The sequence below is a fragment of the Coregonus lavaretus genome, assembly GCF_964263955.1.
Source record: "Coregonus lavaretus genome assembly, contig: HAP1_SCAFFOLD_3446, whole genome shotgun sequence".
Taxonomy (NCBI): domain Eukaryota; kingdom Metazoa; phylum Chordata; class Actinopteri; order Salmoniformes; family Salmonidae; genus Coregonus; species Coregonus lavaretus.
In genome coordinates, this window is record NW_028156515.1 from 29,594 (window position 1) to 52,821 (window position 23,228).

The window sequence follows — 23,228 nt, forward strand, 5'->3', positions numbered from 1 at the left end:
TAAATGAGCAATTTAGGCCGTGGATGAGCTAATGGCTTGCGTAAAAGGATATCATTGTAATTAATCATAGGACAGATTGACAGGAGATCCTCCTTTGATATCATCATACATACACAGTAAAGGCATGCAGCCTGTGTGTCATCAGAAATAGCTGTATGCTGCATAAAACAGGAGGAGAAGTGTAATGGTTTGTTAATGGTCTTGTCTAAGACAATAAACCTGCAACAAATCCACTCAGACAGTGTAAAAAGCTTTGTCTGGTTGTGAATGTGTTATTTGAAATGACCATAATTCTGACGAAAGCCACAGTGATGGTTTTTGTATGAGCCAATCAACCGCTTAACCTTCTCCAGTACCTCTGAGAATGAGAGGTGCACCGCCATCATAACAAGTGGTTTTGGGTTAAGTAAGGACTTCCTCCACCGGCAGTCCTAATATGCACCCCAAATGGCACCCTAATGGGCCCTGGTCATAAGTAGTGCACTATGTAGGGAATAGCATGCCATTTGGGTTGCAGCCTAGCCCCAATTAGGCTCTGCAGTGAGTGTTCATTTTGTGTCATTGTAACTGAACATTTCTCATAGTAGAGTAGAGTAGAGTGTCAAAGGGGACCAATTTAACCATAGAAGGGGAACGTTTGACATATCTACCTCCTGACTAGTCCTCTGATGAGGTTTCAGGAAGGATTACCTCTTCTGTGATACTCTGACACTGTAATGTTTATTAGCAAATGAAGGGCAATACAATACAGTTAAAAAAAACATAGATTTTCTTTCCTATATAATATAATACCTAATTGTTGTTCTTTCTGAGGCTGCATAAACTCACCAAACTGATATTATTGCCTAAGGAATAACAATGTCTCATTACTAAAGACAGTGAGTGGTCTTATGTGTGGCTCAGTTGGCACTAGCATTGTCAAGGTTGGGGGTTCAATTCCTGCAGGGATCACATACTTAAAATGGCATGCATATATATAGAACAGTGGAGGCTCCTCAGTGGAGGATCATCCTCCTCAGTGAATTTCATTTAAAAAAAAAAAACATAAAAAAAGTTATCCTTTTAAAATATAACTATATTAAATATAATCACGTCATCAAATAATTGATTAAAACACACTATTTTTGAATGAAGGTCTACAGTAGCCTCAACAGCACTCTGTAGGGTAGCACCATGGTGTAGCCGGAGGACAGCAAGCTTCCATCCTCCTTTGGGTACATTGACTTCAATACAAAACCTAGGAGGCTCATGGTTCTCACCCCCTTCCATCGACTTACACAGTAATTATGACAACTTCCAGAGGACGTCCTCCAACCTATCAGAGCTCTTGCAGCATGAACTGACATATTGTCCACCCAATCAAAGGATCAGAGAATGAATCTAGTACTGAAAGCATAAGCTACAGCTAGTTAGCACTGCAGTGCATAAAATGTGATGAGTAGTTGACTTAAAGAGAGAGAAAGACAATAGTTGAACAGTTTTTAACAAATTCATTTATTCCAAAATGAAGGAAGAAGCAAGAGAGAGATTTCTTAGTTTTTTTTACTTTCAGTTTTACTTATTCAGCTAGCAAATGCAGATAGCAAGTTTAGCCTACTCAAACACCCTGCTCAAACAGAGGGATGCTATGTTAGCTAGCTGGCGATGACAATCCAACACAACACTGGAACTCTTCCAAGTCAAGGTATGCTTTTGGTTTTACTAATTTATTGCCACCGGGGCCCGCCGGTGTAAGTGCTAAACTGCTTAAGGACTGTACACTGTAACTTTACTGCATGATTGTAGCGGGTTTACTAACGCGTTAATTCTATTAGCTATGTTGACTATGACGTTACTTTAGCTAATATAGTGACAACGATGTAGGCTGTGTGTAGTGGTTATGATAAGGTTTAGCTTGGAAAGGTTTTTTCGCCTGGTCACATACAGCTGATGTGTTGTGCATTGAAGTCCACAAGCGAAGGGCAAGGTGAGAGGAGGAGAGCGCATAGATGTGAGAAGGGATACAACGTGGCAGCTATGAAAGTGAACTGTATTTACACGTGATCAGGGGTGTATTCATTAATTGAAAAACCTTTCTTAAACGGAAGCAAACTGAACAAAACGGGGATGAACATACCTGAATTTGTCCAATAGAAACTCTCGTTTGCAAATGTTGGACTAATGATTACACCCTATATCAGCTAGATGCAGGCAAGAGTGTGCAAGGCGTTATTGAATGTGTCACTGTCAGTCCATGTGTCACTGTCTGTCACCTCCATTTTTTCTCTCGACCTGTGTTGTAAACTTTTATTCATAGGCTAGGTTGTAGCAACCTCATGATGGGTATAAGGAACATTTGAGTATCGTGTAGTAGCCTAAACCTATCGCTGTTACATTGATCTGGGTGAATGGAATATGCTGTAATATAAATAAGGCCATGCTCATGAAAAAAAAGAATTGTCCTCCTTAATCTTAAACGGCACTGACTGCCACTGATATAGAAAGAGAGTCAAGGCAACCTCAGGAAGGAAACCACGGTAACCAAAGGTCATGGGGTCACCTGGCAGGCAGGTGGTGGCGGTGAGCCGGTCCTGTGTGAATGCCACACGAAGCCCTGAAGGGGTGTGTGTGTGCGTGCGTGCGTGCGTCTGTGCGTGTGTGTGCGTGCGTGTGTGTGCGTGTGTACATGCGTATGGGTGTGTGTGCCAGTGGCATCCTAATAAAGGCAAAAAAATCACACTTCTCTGTGTGTTCAAAGAAGGGAAAAGAAAGAAAGGGAAAGAGAGAGTCTCCATTTTATCATTCAATATTAACCTCTTAGTTTATTCAAACTCAATTCAATAATGAACATCGGCAACAGGCCCATTAATCAACCATGCCAGACCAGACGACGGTAGACCAGACTAGCACAGGGAGAGATTGTGATAAAACAGAAAGACAAGAGAGATATCTTCTGTAATAACCCTAAGGAGATACCAGAATGAGTCTAATACCAGAGGAAATAATTTAGTCGAAACAGAAAATGGCCCAGAGCAGAAATCAGATATGTGTTATCGAGAGTATTTACATGGCATCATTCATTTATTATACGGTAGTGATAAGCAAAATGCCAAACACTGAGGGTGGAAATTAATATGAGGAATTAGCAACAAATAACATAAATAAGGTGAAAACATATATGGAGATTAAGCTTATTCCTGGACCAAAAAACACTTTCAATTAAGAATTTCCATATACTTTTTATTTCAGTAGGAGGTTTAATCTGAGTCTGGGAAACCATCCCTTGATGTTTTGTGTATAAGACTCAGACAAAACCTTGTCCCTGAGGACAATACCTTGAATTACCATAAATGGATGCCCCTGAAGATCACTTTTAATGGCTCTGACTTTATGAACTTAAGATGAGTCTTCCAAGGAAAATGATTAAGTCTAGGTCCACCCAGCACTGTTGGCATGGCTGATGCTGAGCAATATGCAGAGGCAGATAAGAAATCGCCAGCTCCCTCCCTCAGACACCAGGAGGAAATGAAAACACATCACAATCAGGCAGTCTTTTAACTGGCTCATGGTCTGTTTTAACTGGCTCATGGTCTGTTTTAACTGGCTCATGGTCTGTTTTAACTGGCTCAGTCTTGTCTGGTCTCTGTCTGAGTTGTGGTGCTACAAGCCTGGTGCTCACTGGATAGCAAGGTGTGTATTCAAGTTTCATTTTCTCCTGTTTTGCCTGGCAAAAACACCTACTTTTATATAATCTGTATAAAATACAGTTAGCAATCTGCTACGGACGCATCTTTGCCAGAACAATCAACCTGGTCTCATAGCATCCCAGCAACAGCGAACAATAGGCTACCTGGCGATTTCATTGATCATTTCAGATAGGCCTAGTTTGGTTAAGTTCATTATTAGGCTATAGTGGCTATAGTGCATTCGGAAAGTATTCAGACCACTTGACTTTTTCCACATTTTTGATACATTACAGCCTTATTCTAAAATTGATTAAATTGTTTTTTTCCCCTCATCAATCTACACACAATACCCCATAATGACAAAGCAAAAACAAGTTTTTAGAAATGTTTGCAAATGTATTACGAATAACAAACTGAAATATCACATTTACATAAGTACTTTGTTGAAGCACCTTTGGCAGCAATTACAGCCTCGAGTCTTCTTGGTAATGATGCTACAAGCTTGGCACACCTGTATTTGGGGAGCATCGCTGCACAGCTATTTTCAGGTCTCTCCAGAGATGTTCGATCGGGTTCAAGTCCGGGCTCTGGCTGGGCCACTCAAGGACATTCAGAGACATGTCCCAAAGCCACTCCTGCATTGTCTTGGCTGCGTGTTTAGGGTTGTTGTCCTGTTGGTAGGTGAACCTTCGCCCCAGTCTGAGGTCCTGAGCGATCTGGAGCAGGTTTTCATCAAGGATCTCTCTCTGTACTTTGCTCCGTTCATCTTTCCCTCGATCCTGACTAGTCTCCCAGTCCCTGCCGCTGAAAAACATCCCTACAGCATGATGCTGCCACCACCATGCTTCACCGTAGGGATGGTGCCAGGTTTCGTCCAGACATGACGCTTGGCATTCAGGCCAAAGAGTTCTGTCAGAATGACCATCGGTTCTTGGTCACCTCCCTGACCAAGGCCCTTCTCCCCCAATTTCTCAGTTTGGCCGGGTGGCCGGCTCTAGGAAGAGTCGTGGTGGTTCCAAACTTCTTCCATTTAAGAATGATGGCGGCCACTGTGTTCTTGGGGACCTTCAATGCTGTAGAATTTTTTTGGTACCCTTCCCCAGATCTGTGCCTCGACACAATCCTGTCTCGGAGCTCTACGGACAATTCCTTCGATCTCATGGCTTGGTTTTTGTTCTGACATGCACTGTCAACTGTGGGACCTTAAATAGGTCTGTGCCTTTCCAAATCATGTCCAATCAATTGAATTTACCACAGGTGGACTCCAATCAAGTTGTAGAAACATATTAAGGATTATCAATGAAAACAGGATGCATCTGAGCTCAATTTCGAGTTTCATAGCAATTACTTATGTAAATAAAAATGTCTAAAAACCTGTTTTTGCTTTGTCATTATGGGTTATTGTGTGTAGATTGATGAGGGAAAAAATGAATTTAATCAATTTTAGAATAAGGCTGTAAGGTAACAAAATGTTGAAAAAGTCAAGGGGTCTGAATACTTTCCGAATGCACTGTACCTCAGTTTTGCGCACTGGCTATATGTCTAAAGATAGCTGTAACATTGCACTGCACTGAATACTTTTGGGATGAAGATGTAAAATATTCTGGAGAATTTGTTACGATATTTGTGAGGAAGAAAAAGGCTACAGACAGACCATGCTTTCCTACCTGCATACAGAGGATCCTCAACCTCTGCTTCATACAGGTAGGCCGTATGATCCTGCTTGCTCTGAAGTGACATGATGTCCCTAGTTGATATTGACTGCTAACATTAATAACTTTCCGCTCAAAATGCAGGTATAAAACGCAGTTTATTTCTGTATTTTGCGTTTTGAAAATGCATCACCGTTAATTGCTGTAATGAAAGGCTACATTTGCGCAGGGATTTTGTTCGCGTATGCGCGCGTGCATGTCCGTGCGTGGTGGATCGCGAGCTTTGAACCACTCATATTTGGGGGTCGCGGGTCAAGAAGTTTGAGAACCACTGAGCTAGAGAACAGATTGCTGATTTGCTGTAAAGCTAGCTATAGGATCAGTTGCAGCGCAAACATCAAATTGTAGAGAGAGGATAGCCATAAATACATATGCAGCTCCAAAAAAAATTGGTGATCAAGAATATTAACAGTTTACTGTTGTAGTTGAACAAGTCATTGCATGTATGATGTGTTTTTTTACTTGACTTGAGACTTGACTTAAACAACTTGTGACTCTACTCGACTTGGACTTGACTCGAGACTCAACCCGTTCTACTTGGGACTTGCTTGTGACTCGAATAATAGTGACTAGACAGGGACTATAACCTGGTGGTCCAGTCTATGGACCTGTGTGTGCTATTAGCCAACTCCTGTCTGTGTTCCAATTGTATTACCAAACATGCCTTTGTGTATGCCTTGACAATGATAGAAGAGTTGGCTACAACACATAGCCTTCAGTATGGGACCAGGCTAAACAGGGACATTCTTGTCTGAGTATTTTTGATTGTTGAGGGACAGCTGATACAATCACTAAGGGGCAAACCCTAATTTTCAATGTTCATGTAGTCATGCATTGATGTCCGTGTTAGACTAAGTGGAAGTTAGGATTCACCTTAAGAGACCAGGTACCTAACCCAACCCCTCTGGAGAGACAATACTTCTCTGTATCTTTTGAAGTCCTTTGAATTTCTCTAAGTTCACATCTGAGACAGATGTTATGTTGCACTCTTCAATAATATATAAAACCCTTTGATACTGGTCCTTGGAGACACATATGTCTGAGAAGTTTCCATGTATACAGTAATTTTACTACCTCTAATCATCTCTGGAACAGCCTGTCTCTGTCATACCGTAGCTGTGAGAGTGGGGGTGTGGCTGGGAGAGTGGGGGTGTGGCTGGAAGATTGTTGCTGGGGGAGTGGGGGTGTGGCTGGGTGAGTGGGGGTGTGGCTGGGAGGTGGGGGTGTGGCTGGGAGAGTGGGGGTGTAGCTGGGAGAGTGGGGGTGTGGCTGGGAGAGTGGGGGTGTAGCTGGGAGAGTGGGGGTGTGGCTGGGAGAGTGGGGGTGTGGCTGGGAGGTGGGGGTGTGGCTGGGAGAGTGGGGGTGTGGCTGGGAGAGTGGGGGTGTGGCTGGGAGAGTGGGGGTGTAGCTGGGAGAGTGGGGGTGTGGATGAGAGGGGGACAGCTGGGAGGAGGTGGTTGGTAGGGAGAGATCGCAGGGGTTGGGGGGTGTTGGCAGAGACCATGAAGTATGACTCTGGGTGTATCTTCAGTATAAAAATATGTCTGAGTATAAAAATAGATCTAATTTAGGATCTAATTTTAGTCTGTGGCAGTTTATAATTCAGAGAGAATTCAGAACAGTTGGGCATCAATCCTAACACAGCCTTAAATACAGATGGATGGAAGAATGGAGAGCTGGAGGGAGGGAGCCGGGAGACATTGAACAGATGTAGCCGTGGTGTCAAAGGGAAGAAAGAAGTGAGTAATTGTTTTGAGACAGACAGGAGCACTCACGTATGGCAGGCAGCGTTTGTTCCTCTGTGCTTTTAGCGAAACGTTGACAAGAGGCCTCTAGTCTCAACTTCAAACGCTATTTCTCTTTGTTTCAATTTAGCTCTGATTGGCTCCACATCAGTGTGTGTGTTTGTCTGTGTGTGTGTCTGTGTTTTCTGAACATACCTTATTCAGGATCTGTCATACTTTGCATTTAAAGAAGGAATCTGCAGTAGGTGGAAACAGCGCCACTGGCCGCCCCACCCCCCTGGTTATTGTTTTTGTTGCCGAGCAGAGAAACGTCGCGCAGCATGGTAAAAACTTTGCAGTAAATATTGTGCTCTTCTATCATCCTTGCAATGATGTCAGAGGGGAAAAAACTGTGTTCGTTGTTTGCAGTAACTTCTTTGTTGTTGTAATATCGCAAACGGACATGGCAGTTTCACCATTAAGGATTTCAGCTTTAAAGACAAATGCAAATAAACATACTGAAGCTCATTATTCAAAGAGAAACATGTTGTTTAGCTAAAACATGAACGAGTGATCGATACAGCACAGTAGGTTTCATGTTGTGTGATAATGTTATCAACATATGGCAAATGTCCCTCTGTAAAGTGTATTGAAACCTTATGATTAACACTTGAAATAAAGTTGACTTGACTTCACGGGCATATGGGTGCCTTCTCCACTCCTGATGCCTAGTATTGGGTAGAAGGCTACAACATACATCATGACCATCCAAAGCTAAATTAAAATAAATCACACGAGTGTCCATATTTCCTTTATTTCCTTTTATGACATGCCTTTACAATGTGTGGATGGTTGTATCAGTGCTAGGTCTTGAGTTGTATCACAAAGCATTGACAGGCAGAGAACAAACACAATAACCACATTCTCTCTGTTTCATGCTACTTTCATGTTTTTTGCTTCTTTATTTCGACGGTGGAAAACTAGGATTTCAAAGTCCATTTAATTTCTATCAGCTCTTTCAAAGATATTTACAGTGAGGGAAAAAAGTATTTGATCCCCGGCTGATTTTGTACGTTTGCCCACTGACAAAGACATGATCAGTCTATCATTTTAATGGTAGGTTTATTTGAACAGTGAGAGACAGAATAACAACAAAAAAATCCAGAAAACCGCATCTAAAAAATGTTAGAAATTGATTTGCATTTAATGAGGGAAATAAGTATTTGACCCCTCTGCAAAACATGACTTAGTACTTGGTGGCAAAACCCTTGTTGGCAATCACAGAGGTCAGATGTTTCTTGTAGTTGGCCACCAGGTTTGCACACATCTCAGGAGGGGTTTGTTCCACTCCTCTTTGCAGATCTTCTCCAAGTCATTAAGGTTTCGAGGCTGACGTTTGGCAACTCGAACCTTCAGATCCCTCCACAGATTTTCTATGGGATTAAGGTCTGGAGACTGGCTAGGCCACTCCAGGACCTTAATGTGCTACTTCTTGAGCCACTCCTATGTTGCCTTGGCTGTGTGTTTTGGGTCATTGTCATGCTGGAATACCCATCCACGAGCTCCATTTTGGTCTCATCTGACCACAACACTTTCACCCAGTTCTCCTCTGAATCATTCAGATGTTCATTGGCAAACTTCAGACGGGCCTGTATATGTGCTTTCTTGAGCAGGGGGACCTTGCGGGTGCTGCAGAATTTCAGTCCTTCACGGCGTAGTGTGTTACCAATTGTTTTCTTGGTGACTATGGTCCCAGCTGCCTTGAGATCATTGACAAGATCCTCCCGTGTAGTTCTGGGCTGATTCTTCACCGTTCTCATGATCATTGCAACTCCACAAGGTGAGATCTTGCATGGAGCCCCAGGCCAAGGGAGATTGACAGTCCTTTTGTGTTTCTTCCATTTGCGAATAATCGCACCAACTGTTGTCACCTTCTCACCAAGCTGCTTGATGATGGTCTTGTAGCCCATTCCAGCCTTGTGTAGGTCTACAATCGTGTCCCTGACATCCTTGGAGAGCTCTTTGGTCTTGGCCATGGTGGAGAGTTCGGAATCTGATTGATTGATTGCTTCTGTGGGCAGGTGTCTTTTATACAGGTAACAAACAGATTAGGAGCACTCCCTTTAAGAGTGTGCTCCTAATCTCAGCTCTTTACCTGTATAAAAGACACCTGGGAGCCAGAAATCTTTCTGATTGAGAGGGGGTCAAATACTTATTTCCCTCATTAAAATGCAAATCAATTTATAACATTTTTTACATGTGTTTTTCTGGATTTTGTTGTTGTTATTCTGTCTCTCACTGTTCAAATAAACCTACCATTAAAATTATAGACTGATCATTTCCTTGTCAGTGGGCAAACGTACAAAATCAGCAGGGAATCAAATACTTTTTTCCCTCACTGTATACGGTGGAAAACTAGGATATCAAAGTCCATTTAGGATATCAAAGTCCATTTAATTTCTATCAGCTCTTTCAAAGACAAACCGTACAGAGTTAATGTCTCCTTTGTGTTGGTTCTGTTGGTTCTGTATACACTATGCTGGACATGAAAGGATTCCAAAACACAGAAACCTTTGACTGTGAAACGCAGTGCTTTCTTCATTCATGTCCAGAAAACGACTCTGAATGTGAAATTATTTGGTTTCAATGAGAAACAGAAAATATGAGAGAAGTTTTTCAGGCACTTAAATATTCTTCCAGAGTCCTTGGCTTGGCTACACCTGTGCTTTCTTCGTTTGCGGTACGGTACATGCATTGAAAGAAAAAGTATCCTCTCCTAAACCCATTACAAATACATGAGACATGAACTCATGGCCTCTGCTCTGCAGGACAAGACAGCGCAAAAGGCTGCACAGTAGCACAACATTCAAATACAACAATGTATTAAAGGGATTTCAAATTCCTTCTTGTACACAACAATAATGTACCTATTTACAGTTAGTTTGATAAATGTGTGCTGTGACTAGGCCTACTTGTGTATCTACCTGTTGTAACTACTACCTGTTGTAACAACCTGTTGTAACTACCTGTTGTAACTACCTGTTGTAACAACCTTTGCTCATCATATCGTCAAATCCTCCCAAATGAACTGGCCACCTTGCAGCACTGGGGGGGGGGGGGGGGGGGGACTAAACTGTGTAAACATTCCTTTTCAAAATACATAATTTCTTATCCGCATTGAATATGGAAAGAACCTTACACTTTTCTCATTCTCTCACTCTCCTGCCCATATCGCTCCTTCGCCCACTTCTCTCCTCTCTCTTTATCTCTCTCGCGCTCTGTCTCTCACTTTCTATCCCTCTCTCTCCCTCGCTGTCCTGCCCTCCCCCTCCCCTCTCTCTCCAGCTCTCTCTCTGTGGGATGTTTTAGTGAACCCATGTCACTGTGATGCAAGTGAAAGCCATTTAAACGAATGACAGCTGCAAATTTCATTTCTCACATTGCTGGGGATAGAACTCTACACACAGTGATATTAAAGGCAAGGTAAATGATGCATGCATCTATCTGCATTCTGAACGCAGCATGGGGGCTGAACAGAAACGGGATGTTTGTGTTGAAATTATTACAGTCTTCCCATCGCCAGGTTAGTGACGCTGAGGGTGCGTCACAAATTGTACCCTATTCTCTACATAGTACATTACTTTCCACTAGGGCCCATAGGGCTCTATGCACTATATAGGGAATAGGGTGACATTTGGGACACTGAGTATTTCTCCACTTTGGCTGATAGAGGAATCTTTGTGTGAAACACATTTCTATGAATATGAATATTTATTCTATTTCAGGAAGCATAGACTGAGTCATTAAAAATCATAGCAAATGGGTTTTGTGGAAAAACCAAATGCACAGTATTGTTTTTGGGTGTTGTTGTGTATATGTTGTGTTAACATGTAACACAAAACGCTTGTTCGGACTCAGGACTTGAGAACTTGGACACTACTAGGGTACCGGTAAATCACATGACACACATACGAAATCACTTGAATCTACTGACTCTTTTGGGGGTCATTTGATTTGATATCTACCCAAAACCATTGTGCTACGTTATCTGACCATCACAAATCTACTAAGTTGCAATGGATCAACTTTGTCATTTCAAGACAACAAGAACATACAGTACAGGGACTTGACAAAAATGAAGGAAGAAATGTTTAGTCTTTTTACAGTAGTTTTTCAACATTGGTGATGTCATGATCATTTTAAGAAATCATTGATTCCAATATTTCACATAAGGAAATTAAAGGTACGTTTCATGATTGATGTTTGGGGCCCGTTATTTGTTCAAATTAAACAAAGCACAGAACACTCTCTAGATCAAAGGCCTGTTATCATTACCTTACAAAAATGTTGTCCAACAAACCATTTCTCCAGATTTTGCTCTAAAAAAGACTTATCAACTTATCAAAATGTAAACCTGAGATTCAGATTTTCAAAACCATCTCAGAACAGATCTCAATGAAGCCATCTGTGGTACCCCCATAGACTATACCCTTCTGTTACTGTGATCTGAACTAACTGCTGTTGTCTATGCACATGTATACTGTGCATTCAAAAATGCTTGACTTTAGATTGGCGTCTACTAACAAACACTAATGTTTAAGCATTTCTCCTCTTTAAAAATTGGGCTTTCTCAGTGTTTACCTTTGTAATTAACACATATTGGGTGTGAAGCTTCAAATGCAAGGAATCAGGTTTAATCTATCATGATTTCTTTTGAGTACATCAAAAAAACATTTTCACAACAGAAGACGTTACATCCATCTTGAAGTTTGGAATCAGTTGTAAACACTAGAAATGTGGGTCCTATATCTCCGGGTTTAGTTCTGAACTTCTGCTGGTCATGCATAGAATTAGAATCAATTAGTCATTCTAATTCTAGAACTAATTAGGCAATCTAATTCTATCGTATACAGTCAGTTTTCACTATAGTGATGTCATTTCTCACTACAGGGATCACACTGGAGTACTGATGTCTGATAGTGTCCAGTAGTGATGATGTCATGTTACGCCACAGTACTGATGTCCTCCACCTCGTTTGGCTTCACAGGCTTGCTGGGCAGCGACTTGAGGTACTCCAAGTGTCGCCGGGCATCCTCCTGGTTCTGCCGTACATAATACACCACGTAGGAGATGACCATGGCGAACCAGCCGAACATCGTCACCAGCATGGCGTAGTCCGTGGTCCTCTTGGCCAGGTTACACAGGTCTGTGTCCACTGCCAGGAAATGGCGTCCCTCCTGCTCCTGGAGCTCGGAGCTCCGGCAAAGGACGCGTGCAGCCGCTTCGTGGTTGTGGGCCATGCCGCCCAGTGCCTGCTGCAGGGTGCAGTCACAGTGCCAGGGGTTGTCATCCACCAGGACCCGCGCTTTGAGCCGGGCGAACGCATCCTTGTGCACGCTAGTGATGCGGTTGTGTGAGAGGTCGAGGACCTGCAGTGTGGCCTCCACGCCACTGAAGGCACCCTCCCCCAGCGTCTCCACAGCGTTGTGGGACAGATTGAGCTCCCGCAGCAGCCTCAGGCCCCGGAAGGCGTGGTCGGGGACGGCCATGATCTGGTTGTGGTCGAGGCGGAGCACGGCGGTGTCTGGAGGCAGGTCCGGGGGGATCTCTTTGAGCCGGGACCCGGTGCAGGTGACATTGAGGCCAAGGAAGAGCCCCAGAGGCCCCGGGCCGAGGTGGAGGCCCGGGTCGGGTCGGGCCCGCTGGCAGACGCAGCCCTTGGGACACATGGAGGCAGAGGGGAAGCACAGGGCCATGAGGACCAGGCTCTGGAGGAGCAGGCACATGGGGATGGAGCGGGACAGCCACAGGTCCAGGGGAGTCATACTGGTGGGGACCACCAGCCCTCAGCATCCCGCCAAGGGACAGGGACACCACACCACTGGACTGGCCCAAGGACCAACAGACCGGCCACGGCTCATACCAAACACTCCATACTGGAGACTGATGAGCCTCCCCCAACACACTCACGGCCTGTTCAGGCCTAGCAGGTCCTGCCACCAGTTGAACTCATGCTATAATCACACCTGAAATAAAAACAGATAGAAGCATTAAAACATATTAAAACTGCTTAATGGAGGACTATAAGTATTTTGAACTACTTTTTTAGTGTGGACCTTTTGGTTTTTGCTGAACAGGAGCACCACGGTGTGTAAGTGAAAATAAACCATTGATTTACTCTGTTGTATACACATCATCATAATCTCACTGTTATTGATAGAAACGATATTGCACGACTTGTTCTATTTATGGCATACTAGGCTACACGATAAGGTTAAGGTGCAGACCTGTTGCACCCTCTATAACCACTGTGATTATTATTTGACCCTGTTGGTCATCTATAAACGTTTGAACATCTTGAAGAACAATCTGGACTTAATGGCCATTTATTGGCCATGTACTCTTATAATCTCCACGTGGCACAGCCAAAAGAGGACTGGCCACCCCTCAGAGCCTGGTTCCTCTCTAGGTTTCTTCCTAGGTTCCTGCCTTTCTAGGGCGGTTTTCCTGCAGTAGCCACCGTGCCTCTACATCTGCATTTATTGCTCTCTGGGATTTTAGGCTTGGTTTCTGTATAAGCACTTTGTGACAACTGCTGATGTAAAAAGGACTTTATAAATACATTTGATTGGTTAAGCTAGGTTAGAAGAATCACTGTCCTTAAAAGAACACATCTTTATAAACACACAGTCTTTACTGAGACGTGACGATAAGCATGGACCTGTGAATCCTCCTGTCAATCAAACACTAGCCAGCTACAAACTATGTTGTGTATTTAGTCAATTAACCTTTTACTGCAGTGCGCTAAATCAAGGACACAGAGTGTTTCTTGGTAGTGTTAAATCAGGGTCACACTGAGCGTTTCTTGGTAGTCTTAAACAAATCTACTTTGAAACAGTATACACCTTACACACATGGTTATGGGCTTACAAAAAGAAGGCACCTGTATCATTTCAGACATAGAGATGAAATGTGTTCAATTTTGAGTTTGCGTCCCAATATTACACTTTATATACATCACAGAAGACTGAAATTTAACAAAACCGTTTGACATAGAAACACCAGATTTTCGGCGTTTAATATATATATTAATAACATTCCACCCATGAGGCCACTAGAGGGCGATTTGGTAATTTGACTGCAGGAAAGGGTTTTAAGAACAGATTCTTATTTACAATGACGACCTGTGAAACATATACATTGCCTGTTGTGACATGTACATTTTATTATCTGTGTAAGAGTGAGAATATAGTACGTACACAGTAATGGGCAGTTAGAGCGGACAAGGGAAGCGATGTTTACTTACGTTCCCATTCATGACATGATCAGTATTGTTAGTAAAAAAACACACACCTGCTCTATTGTAAGCTTGCGTACTGTGGATAACAGCAACACATTGTGTGCGCTCCAAATGGCACCCTATTCTCTATGTAGTGCACTACTTTTTACCAGGTCCCATAGGGAATAGGGTGACATTGTGTGATAAGTGCTAAGTACAGTGGAGTGCAGCAGGCTGGTTATATCACGCCCCCTTCATTCTCCCTCTGGCACACTGTGTAATGTCACCTTCTCAAAACAGATCTTTGTCTGCAGAACATCACATGGGGAAGACACAGCACAGGGTGAATGTGTGGAATTCACTTACAGTACAGGAACTCTACATTAACTACATTAACACAGCCCTATTCAATCACAAAAATGCTAGGCACCTTTATTCAGCCATAACTGTATTTTCCCCATATTGAGAGCCTATCTATCCTGTAGTCTGTGTAAGTCAACTGTACAATACAGCCCTATTCAATTATAAAGGAGCTATGCGCTTATTTTCTGTCGTATGACTTTCCCAATATCGAGACCCTACCTATCATGTTTATAAACACATACTAACGTGTCTGTCAGATCTCCCTGAGGTACTGATAAAACACATTCATTACCGAGCTCGAACAGGAAAAGATCTAAAAAGTATCCACTTAGACATATGATTAATTCTGATTATACACAGCTTTACTATATTGCCCAGCAGCTTGATGGGAGAAATTGTAGAACGCTCTAGAATGCAATGATTGTTAATGGACATGGGCGTCTCCCCATATCTGGGAAAAGAGATACTAACAACCATAGAAATAATAATAACCTAGTGTGAGGGAGCGGCTCTATCTCTCCCCACAGCTTGTGTTGTTCACTAGATCCTATGATGATGAGAGAAAGAGAGAGAGAGAGAGAGAGAGAGAGAGAGAGAGAGAGAGAGAGAGAGAGAGAGAGAGAGAGAGATGGAGAGAGATAGAGAGATATTTAGAAAGGGAGAGAGCGATGGAGATAGGGAAGCATCTGTGTTGACTGTCTGAGGCCCAGTCTCCCCTGGGAGCACCAGGCACAGCTCAAAGATATGACAGAGAGACTAGAATAGAATAGAATAGAATTTATGTTTATTTATCCATTTCAGGGAGGGAAGCATCTGTGTTGTCTGAGGCCCAGTCTCCCTCAAGTGAGTCTAGGTTCAAACGCCAACTGCCAAAAAGCTGAATTGCATGCAGGCATGTCATCCACCATCCGCAAGTAGAAAAATGGCAAAGCAACACAAGTGACAGTTGGTATCCGCGGTGATGAGGGATTTTGAATGCATCATCTTCAGAGGCCCTTTGGAGGGGAGAATGTAGGCTATGTGTCACTGGGAGTGTGTGAGCTTTGAGGCCTTTCAAGTCCAATGACTGACTGACTGAAGTCATACCATAATACCCAACAGTTATTTCACAGTAATGACCAGGCTGAATTCAGCTGCTGGCCCTCTTCCGTCTCTGGTCACACTGCAGTGTCAAAGGTTTTTCACATACAGGGTTGAAATGGGCGCCTTTTGAATTCTATAATTGGCCAAATGTTAATTTATATGTAAATGTTGTGTGTCCACAGTCCACTAACAACTAGCATACAGCCTCAGCTGCGACAATTTCTATTTTTGCCACCACTTAAATTTTCTTTTCACAAATCAAGAAGGACATGATTGCCCTGTCATTCAGATTCAGTGGAACCATTAAGACCTTCATAAATTGAATAAAGTCCTTACTTTTTACATGCAGTCGTTATATGATCATATTGGTTAGCAGTATGGTTTAGACAATTTTCAAAATCTAACCAATTACAGATGTAGGATCTTAATTTGAGCCAGTTTGCTACAGCATGAAAATAATCCTGCAGCAACATGAAATGTTGAATTATTATGTGGATAATAATTCATGGACATTTTTGGTAGGGGATAATACATTTTTTGTTAGGGTAAATCAAGTCTGACATTTAAAGTGGAAATCACAAACTTTAGAAGCCTTTTTAAACCTTGAATACACTACAAGTTTGCATTTCCTTCTGTGCAGGAAAATTCTCAGCAACAAAAGAGTGATCAAATTAAGATCCTATATCTGTATCATGTCATCAATGTTAACTTTGATTTTTGTAAAGTAAATATCTGTCATCATATGATTTTAAGGGGTAGAGGCCGGGGAGTGGATTGGGGATAGAGAATAATACAACCTTTACATTTTTTACCATTACATTTTTTACCTTTACAAAAATCTTATTTTCAAACGCAACTAAATTGGTCTGCAATCACAATCTAGCACGCACTCTAGAACTGGGAAGGGCTCCCAATCAACTACAATCATGCATGAGATTTGTAAATAGCACTTAGGCTATGTAGTGGCTGCTCAATCATTTTCTCCCCCATGTTGTTTCTCACCTTGTAAGCGCTTAGCTTTGACTTCCAGGGATGTCAACCAAAGCGTACAGGTAAAGCTAATTCCTATGACAAATCTCAACATGGCAGTAAGGATCAATCATTAAGTAAATAAAAATAAATACAGCTATAACTATTCTACGTTAAGTGATATTGAAGCCATCCATTGCAAAACTGTCAGCCTGGAAGCATTAGCCTGAAGATGAATTAATGGTCAAGAGTTCAATGAAATAGCTCTTTGATATGACCCCACCATAAGGTCAGAGAAGAAATAATGTCCATTGTTCCATTACTATGCATTTACAAAACAATTACTAGAATACTATGTAACATCAATGTTGTTTCTGTAGTAATTACAGTGTTACTACACAGGTATAAGAGCAACTTGATTTACACCATCATTGTATTAAGAGGAAGAGTGATTAGATTGGTCCAAGACTTAGAGTTGAAATGTATTTTGACACACCATGACACTATTTCTATCATTTACCATAGGATATGGTCATTATTTTACTTAAGTTACATGTTCCTGTCAAGGCCATATTTATGGGATAGCATCACCCTGAAATTCAACAAAGATGTGGTGTGCATCCCAAATGGCACCCTATACCATACATAGTGCACTGCTTTTGACCAGAGCCGTAGTGCACTACATAGGGAATAGGGTGCAATTTGGGACATAACCTTAGACCTACAGTGGTCTAGCCTACTGTGTTTTCTTGACGCGTACAGTCCCATATCACTTGATACATTTTGTGTTAATCAAATCAACATTATTATTAAGGATGAACCATTTATGCAAATAGTCTTGAGATGCATTGAGGGATTTTGAATTACAGTGCCTTGCAAAAGTATTCATCCCCCTTGGCGTTTTTCCTATTTTGTTGCATTACAACCTGTAATTTAAATTGGATTTAATGTAATGGACATACACAAAATAGTCCAAATTGGTGAAGTGAAATGAAAAAAATAACTTATTTCAAAAAAATAAATAACGGAAAAGTGGTTCTGGCAGACATATCAGTGTGGATGACGGATCACCACCTCAAGCTGAACCTCGGCAAGACGGAGCTGCTCTTCCTCCCGGGGAAGGACTGCCTGTTCCATGATCGCCATCACGGTTGACAACTCTGTTGTGTCCTCCTCCCAGAGTGCGAAGAGCCTTGGCGTGACCCTGGACAACACCCTGTCGTTCTCTGCTAACATCAAGGCGGTGACCCGATCCTGTAGGTTCATGCTCTACAACATTCGGAGAGTACGACCCTGCCTTACACAGGAAGCGGCACAGGTCCTAATCCAGGCACTTGTCATCTCCCGTCTGGATTACTGCAACTCGCTGTTGGCTGGGCTCCCTGCCTGTGCCATTAAACCCCTACAACTCATCCAGAATGCCGCAGCCCGTCTGGTGTTCAACCTTCCCAAGTTCTCTCACGTCACCCCGCTAATCCGCACACTCCACTGGCTTCCAGTTGAAGCTCACATCTGCTACAAGACCATGGTGCTTGCCTACGGAGCTGTGAGGGGAACGGCACCTCCGTACCTTCAGGCTCTGATCAGTCCCTACACCCAAACGAGGGCATTGCGTTCATCCACCTCTGGCCTGCTGGCCCCCCTACCTCTGCGGAAGCACAGTTCCCGCTCAGCCCAGTCAAAACTGTTCGCTGCTCTGGCACCCCAATGGTGGAACAAGCTCCCTCACGACGCCAGGACAGCGGAGTCACTCACCACCTTCCGGAGACACTTAAAACCCCACCTCTTTAAGGAATACCTGGGATAGGATAAAGTAATCCTTCTACCCCCCCTTACCCCACCCAAAAAAATTAATAATAATAATAAATAAATAAAACATATTGTAAAGTGGTTATCCCACTGGCTATAAGGTGAATGCACCAATTTGTAAATCGCTCTGGATAAGAGCGTCTGCTAAATGACGTAAATGTAAATGTAATGTAAATGTTCGTGCATATGTATTCACCCCCTTTGCTATGAAGCCCCTAAATAAGATCTGGTGCAACCAATTACCTTCAGAAGTCACATAATTAGTTAAATAAAGTCCACATGTGTGCAATCTAAGTGTCACATGATCTGTCACATGATCTCAGTATATATACACCTGTTCTGAAAGGCCCCAGAGTCTGCAACACCACTAAGCAAGGGGCACCACCAAGCAAGCGGCACCATGAAGACCAAGGAGCTCTCCAGACAGGTCAGGGACAAAGTTGTGGATAAGTACAGATCAGGGTTGGGTTATAAAAAAAGATCTGAAAATGTTCCATTATTAAAAAATTGAAAGAATATGGCACCACAACAAACCTGCCAAGAGAGGGCCGCCCACCAAAACTCACGGACCAGGCAAGGAGGGCATTAATCAGAGAGGCAACAAAGAGACCAAAAATAACCCTGAAGGAGCTGCAAAGCTCCACAGCGGAGATTGGAGTATCTGTCCATAGGACCACTTTAAGCCATACACTCCACAGAGCTGGGCTTTACAGAAGAGTGGCCAGAAAAAAAGCCATTGCTTAAAGAGAAAAATAAGCTAACACGTTTGGTGTTCGCCAAAAGGCATGTGGGAGACTCCCCAAACATATGGAAGAATGTAAATGTAAAATGAAGAAGGTACTCTGGTCAGATTAGACTAAAATTGAGCTTTTTGTCCATCAAGGAAAACGCTATGTCTGGCGAAACCAAACACCTCTCATCACCCCGAGAACACCATCCCCACAGTGAAGCATGATGGTGGCAGCATCATGCTGTGGGGATGTTTTTCATCAGCAGGGACTGGGAAACTGGTCAGAATTTAAGGAATGATGGATGGCGCTAAATACAGGGAAATTCTTGAGGGAAACCTGTTTCAGTCTTCCAGAGATTTGAGACTGTGACGGAGGTTCACCTTCCAGCAGGACAATGACCCTAAGCATACTGCTAAAGCAACACTTGAGTGGTTTAAGGGGAAACATTTAAATGTCTTGGAATGGGCAAAAATCCCAGTGGCTAGATGTGCCAAGCTTATAGAAACATACCCCAGGAGACTTGCAGCTGTAATTGCTGCAAAGGGTGGCTCTACAAAGTATTGACTTTGGGGGGGGGGGTGAATAGTTATGCACACTCAAGTTCTGTTCTTTTGTCTTATTTCTTGTTTGTTTCACAATAAAAAATATTTTGCATCTTCAAAGTGGTAGGCATGTTGTGTAAATCAAATGATACAAACCCTCAAAAAATCAGGCAACAAAATATGAAAAATGCCAAGGGGGGTGAATACTTTCGCAAGCCACTGTACCATAGAAAAGGGCCTGAGCAAATAATTGCCAAGCTATTCCTCAAAGACAAATCAAATCGTATTTGTCACATGTGCCGAATACAACAGGTGTAGACCTTACCGTGAAATGCTTACTTACAAGCCCTTAACCAACAATGCAGTTCAAGAAATAGAGTTAAGAATATATTTACTAAATAAACTAAAGTAAAAAATAAAATAAAAAAGAAACACAATAAAATAACAATACCGAGGCTATATACAGAGGGTACCGGTACCGAGTCAATGTGCGGGGGTACAGGTTAGTCTAGATAATTTTTTACATGTAGGTAGGGGTAAAGTGACTATGCATAGATAATAAACAGCGAGTAGCAGCAGTGTAAAATCAAAAGGGGGGGAGCGTGTCAATGTAAATAGTCCAGGTGGCCATTTGATTAATTGTTCAGCAGTCTTATGGCTTGGGGGTAGAAGCTGTTAAGGAGCCTTTTGGACCTAGACTTGGCGCTCCAGTACCGCTTGCCGTGTGGTAGCAGAGAGAACCGTCTATGACTTGGGTGACTGGAGTCTTTGACAATTTTTTGGGCCTTCCTCTGACACCGCTTAGTATATAGGTCCTGGATGGCAGGAAGCTTGGCCCCAGTGATGTACTGGGCCGTACTCACTACCCTCTGTAGCGCCTTATGGTCGGATGCTGAGTAGTTGCCATACCAGGCGGTGATGCAACCGGACAGTAGGCTCTCGATGGTGCAGCTGTAGAACTTTTTGAGGATCTGGGGACCCATGCCAAATCTTTTCAGTCTCCTGAGGGGGGAAAGGTGTTGTCGTGCCCTCTTCATGACTGTCTTGGTGTGTTTGGACCATGATAGTTTGTTGGTGATGTGGACACCAAGGAACTTGAAACTCTCTACCCACTCCACTACAGTTCCATCGATGTGAATGGGGGCATGTTCGGCCCTCCTTTTCCTGTAGTCCACGATCATCTCCTTTGTCTTGCTCACGTTGAGGGAGAGGATGTTGTACTGGCACCACACTGCCAGGTCTCTGACCTTCTCCCTATAGGCTGTCTCATCAGGCCTACCACTGTTGTGTCGTCAGCAAACTTAATGATGGTGTTGGAGTCGTGCTTGGCCACACAGTCGTGGGTGAACAGAGAGTACAGAAGGGGACTAAGCACGCACCTATGAGGGGCCCCTGTGCTGAGGATCAGCGTGGCAGATGTGTTGTTGCCTACCCTTACCACCTGGGGGCAGCCCGCCAGGAAGTCCAGGATACAGTTGCAGAAGGTGTTAATCCCAGGGTCCTTAGCTTGGTGATGAGCTTTGTGGGCACTATGGTGTTGAACGCTGAGCTGTAGTCAATGAACAGCATTCTCACATAGGTGTTCCTTTTGTCCAGGTGGGAAAGGGACGTTGTGGAGTGCGATTGAGATTGCGTCATCTGTGGATCTGTTGGGGCGGTATGCGAATTGGAGTGGGTCTAGGGTTTCCGGGATGATGGTGTTGATGTGAGCCATGACCAGCCTTTCAAAGCACTTCATGGCTACCGATGTGACTGCTACGGGGCGGTAGTCATTTAGGCAGGTTACCTTCGCTTTCTTGGGCACAGGGACTATGATGGTCTGCTTGAAACATGTAGGAATAGTCTGCAAGTGTTATAAATGGCATGGCATTTCCCAAACAAATAAACCATGCCCCATGGTAAAGAATCTGATTTGGGAGTTGTAAACTTTTTTAGGTAGGCCTATATGTTTAAATGTATGCCTTTCCGTTTATCGGTTATATATTATCATTCTGATATTACAAGATGTTATTATTATAGTATGAGTTTTCATATGATATAATGAGTGAGTATCAGATAAACAATTTCCATACGAACACTAAAGACAAGGACACCCTGCTGTTTGAGCCTGCTTGTCACCAAGGTGAATTCTTTCCTATAGCGCACTCCGGGGCTCAACCGTCAACAGTTAACCCTGCCCTGGAGCTCCACGGCCGAATGCGACGTAACCTACTATAGGTTTCCCAGCTCCCCTTTCTGACCGGCGCAGCTGTTGTTTTCTACATGGAAAAAACTCACTGCCATGAAACTATTTCATTGCGGCATGCATGTAAAGATGACACCCATGGAACTATGTTATGTCCAAATATTTACCAAGGACATAACAGCAATGTTATTGCAGGCATCCTAAAATAACATTATAATATCATTATTATAACAGGAAAATAACAGTATATTCGACATACCTACAACAAACAATATTTGAGTGATTAGAAGACATGGATGAGTCTGTGAAGCAACACATTGAATCGTCACATGACATCGTTTAATAATAATATTAATTTAAAACATGGTGGATATTGAAATCACCCCAAAAACGGATATATGACTACCCCAACTCGTCTATTTCCCTCGTTTTTTAAAAATCTGACTAACAACAATCACCATCATAAAAGAAAACGAAATGTGGAAAGCCAACATGAAATGTTTTCCATACATACGTGTGTGTGTGTGTGTGCTGCGCGTGTAGCGGAGCAACAGGCGACATACGTTTCCATTCTTACCTGCAATAAAAACAACCCCTCTCAATTCCATACGTTGACATTCTAAACGGATCGTTCCAACCCAATCTTCCTTCTGCAGTTGTTTCCTATCATCGTCAAAAATGTTCGAATGTCCGCAGTTGAAATTCACATTGTTGCAATTGCTTGTTGCTGCTCAGTATTGAAAATGAAAGGAATGTGACTGAGCTCGAGCTGGTAAGGGAGGGGTTTGCGAGACAAGAATTGGCGGCGACGGTGTTTACCCGGAGCGCGCGCAGGGATGATTGAGAATGCACGCGGCGGTCAGACAGACAGTAGATATTGCCGTAGTGTCTGTTGGGTTCTTCTGACTAATTAAATCCACTTGTAATAAGGCACTGCATCTCAGTGCTAGAGGCGTCACTACAGACCCTGGTACGATTCCAGGCTGTATCACAATCCGGCCGTGATTGGGAGTCTTATAGGGCGGCACACAATTGGCCCAGCCTCATCCAGGTCCGGGTTAGGGTTTGGCCGGGGTAGGCCATCATTGTAAAAAATAATTTGTTCTTAACTGACTTGCCTAGTTAAATACAAATAAAAGACTGTGTTAGCCCGTTGAACTAAAGTC

General features: G+C 43.0%; 1 protein-coding gene across 1 annotated transcript; it reads right to left on the reverse strand.

Moving 5' to 3' along the window:
- Nucleotides 1–11,290: 11,290 nt before the first annotated feature.
- On the reverse strand, nt 11,291–22,789 carry LOC311126279 (leucine-rich repeat-containing protein 3B-like). Its single transcript, XM_084200288.1, has 2 exons — nt 22,640–22,789; nt 11,291–13,127 (listed from the first exon to the last, which is right to left on the reverse strand). Exon 2 carries the CDS (start codon nt 12,924–12,926, stop codon nt 12,105–12,107), a length of 822 nt encoding a protein of 273 aa, XP_084056414.1. The 5' UTR covers nt 12,927–13,127; nt 22,640–22,789; the 3' UTR covers nt 11,291–12,104.
- Nucleotides 22,790–23,228: the final 439 nt, after the last annotated feature.

Bases quoted from the DNA above. Each gene is read 5' to 3' on its own strand.
- LOC311126279 (XM_084200288.1), bottom strand. From the start codon at position 12,926: ATGACTCCCCTGGACCTGTGGCTGTCCCGCTCCATCCCCATGTGCCTG.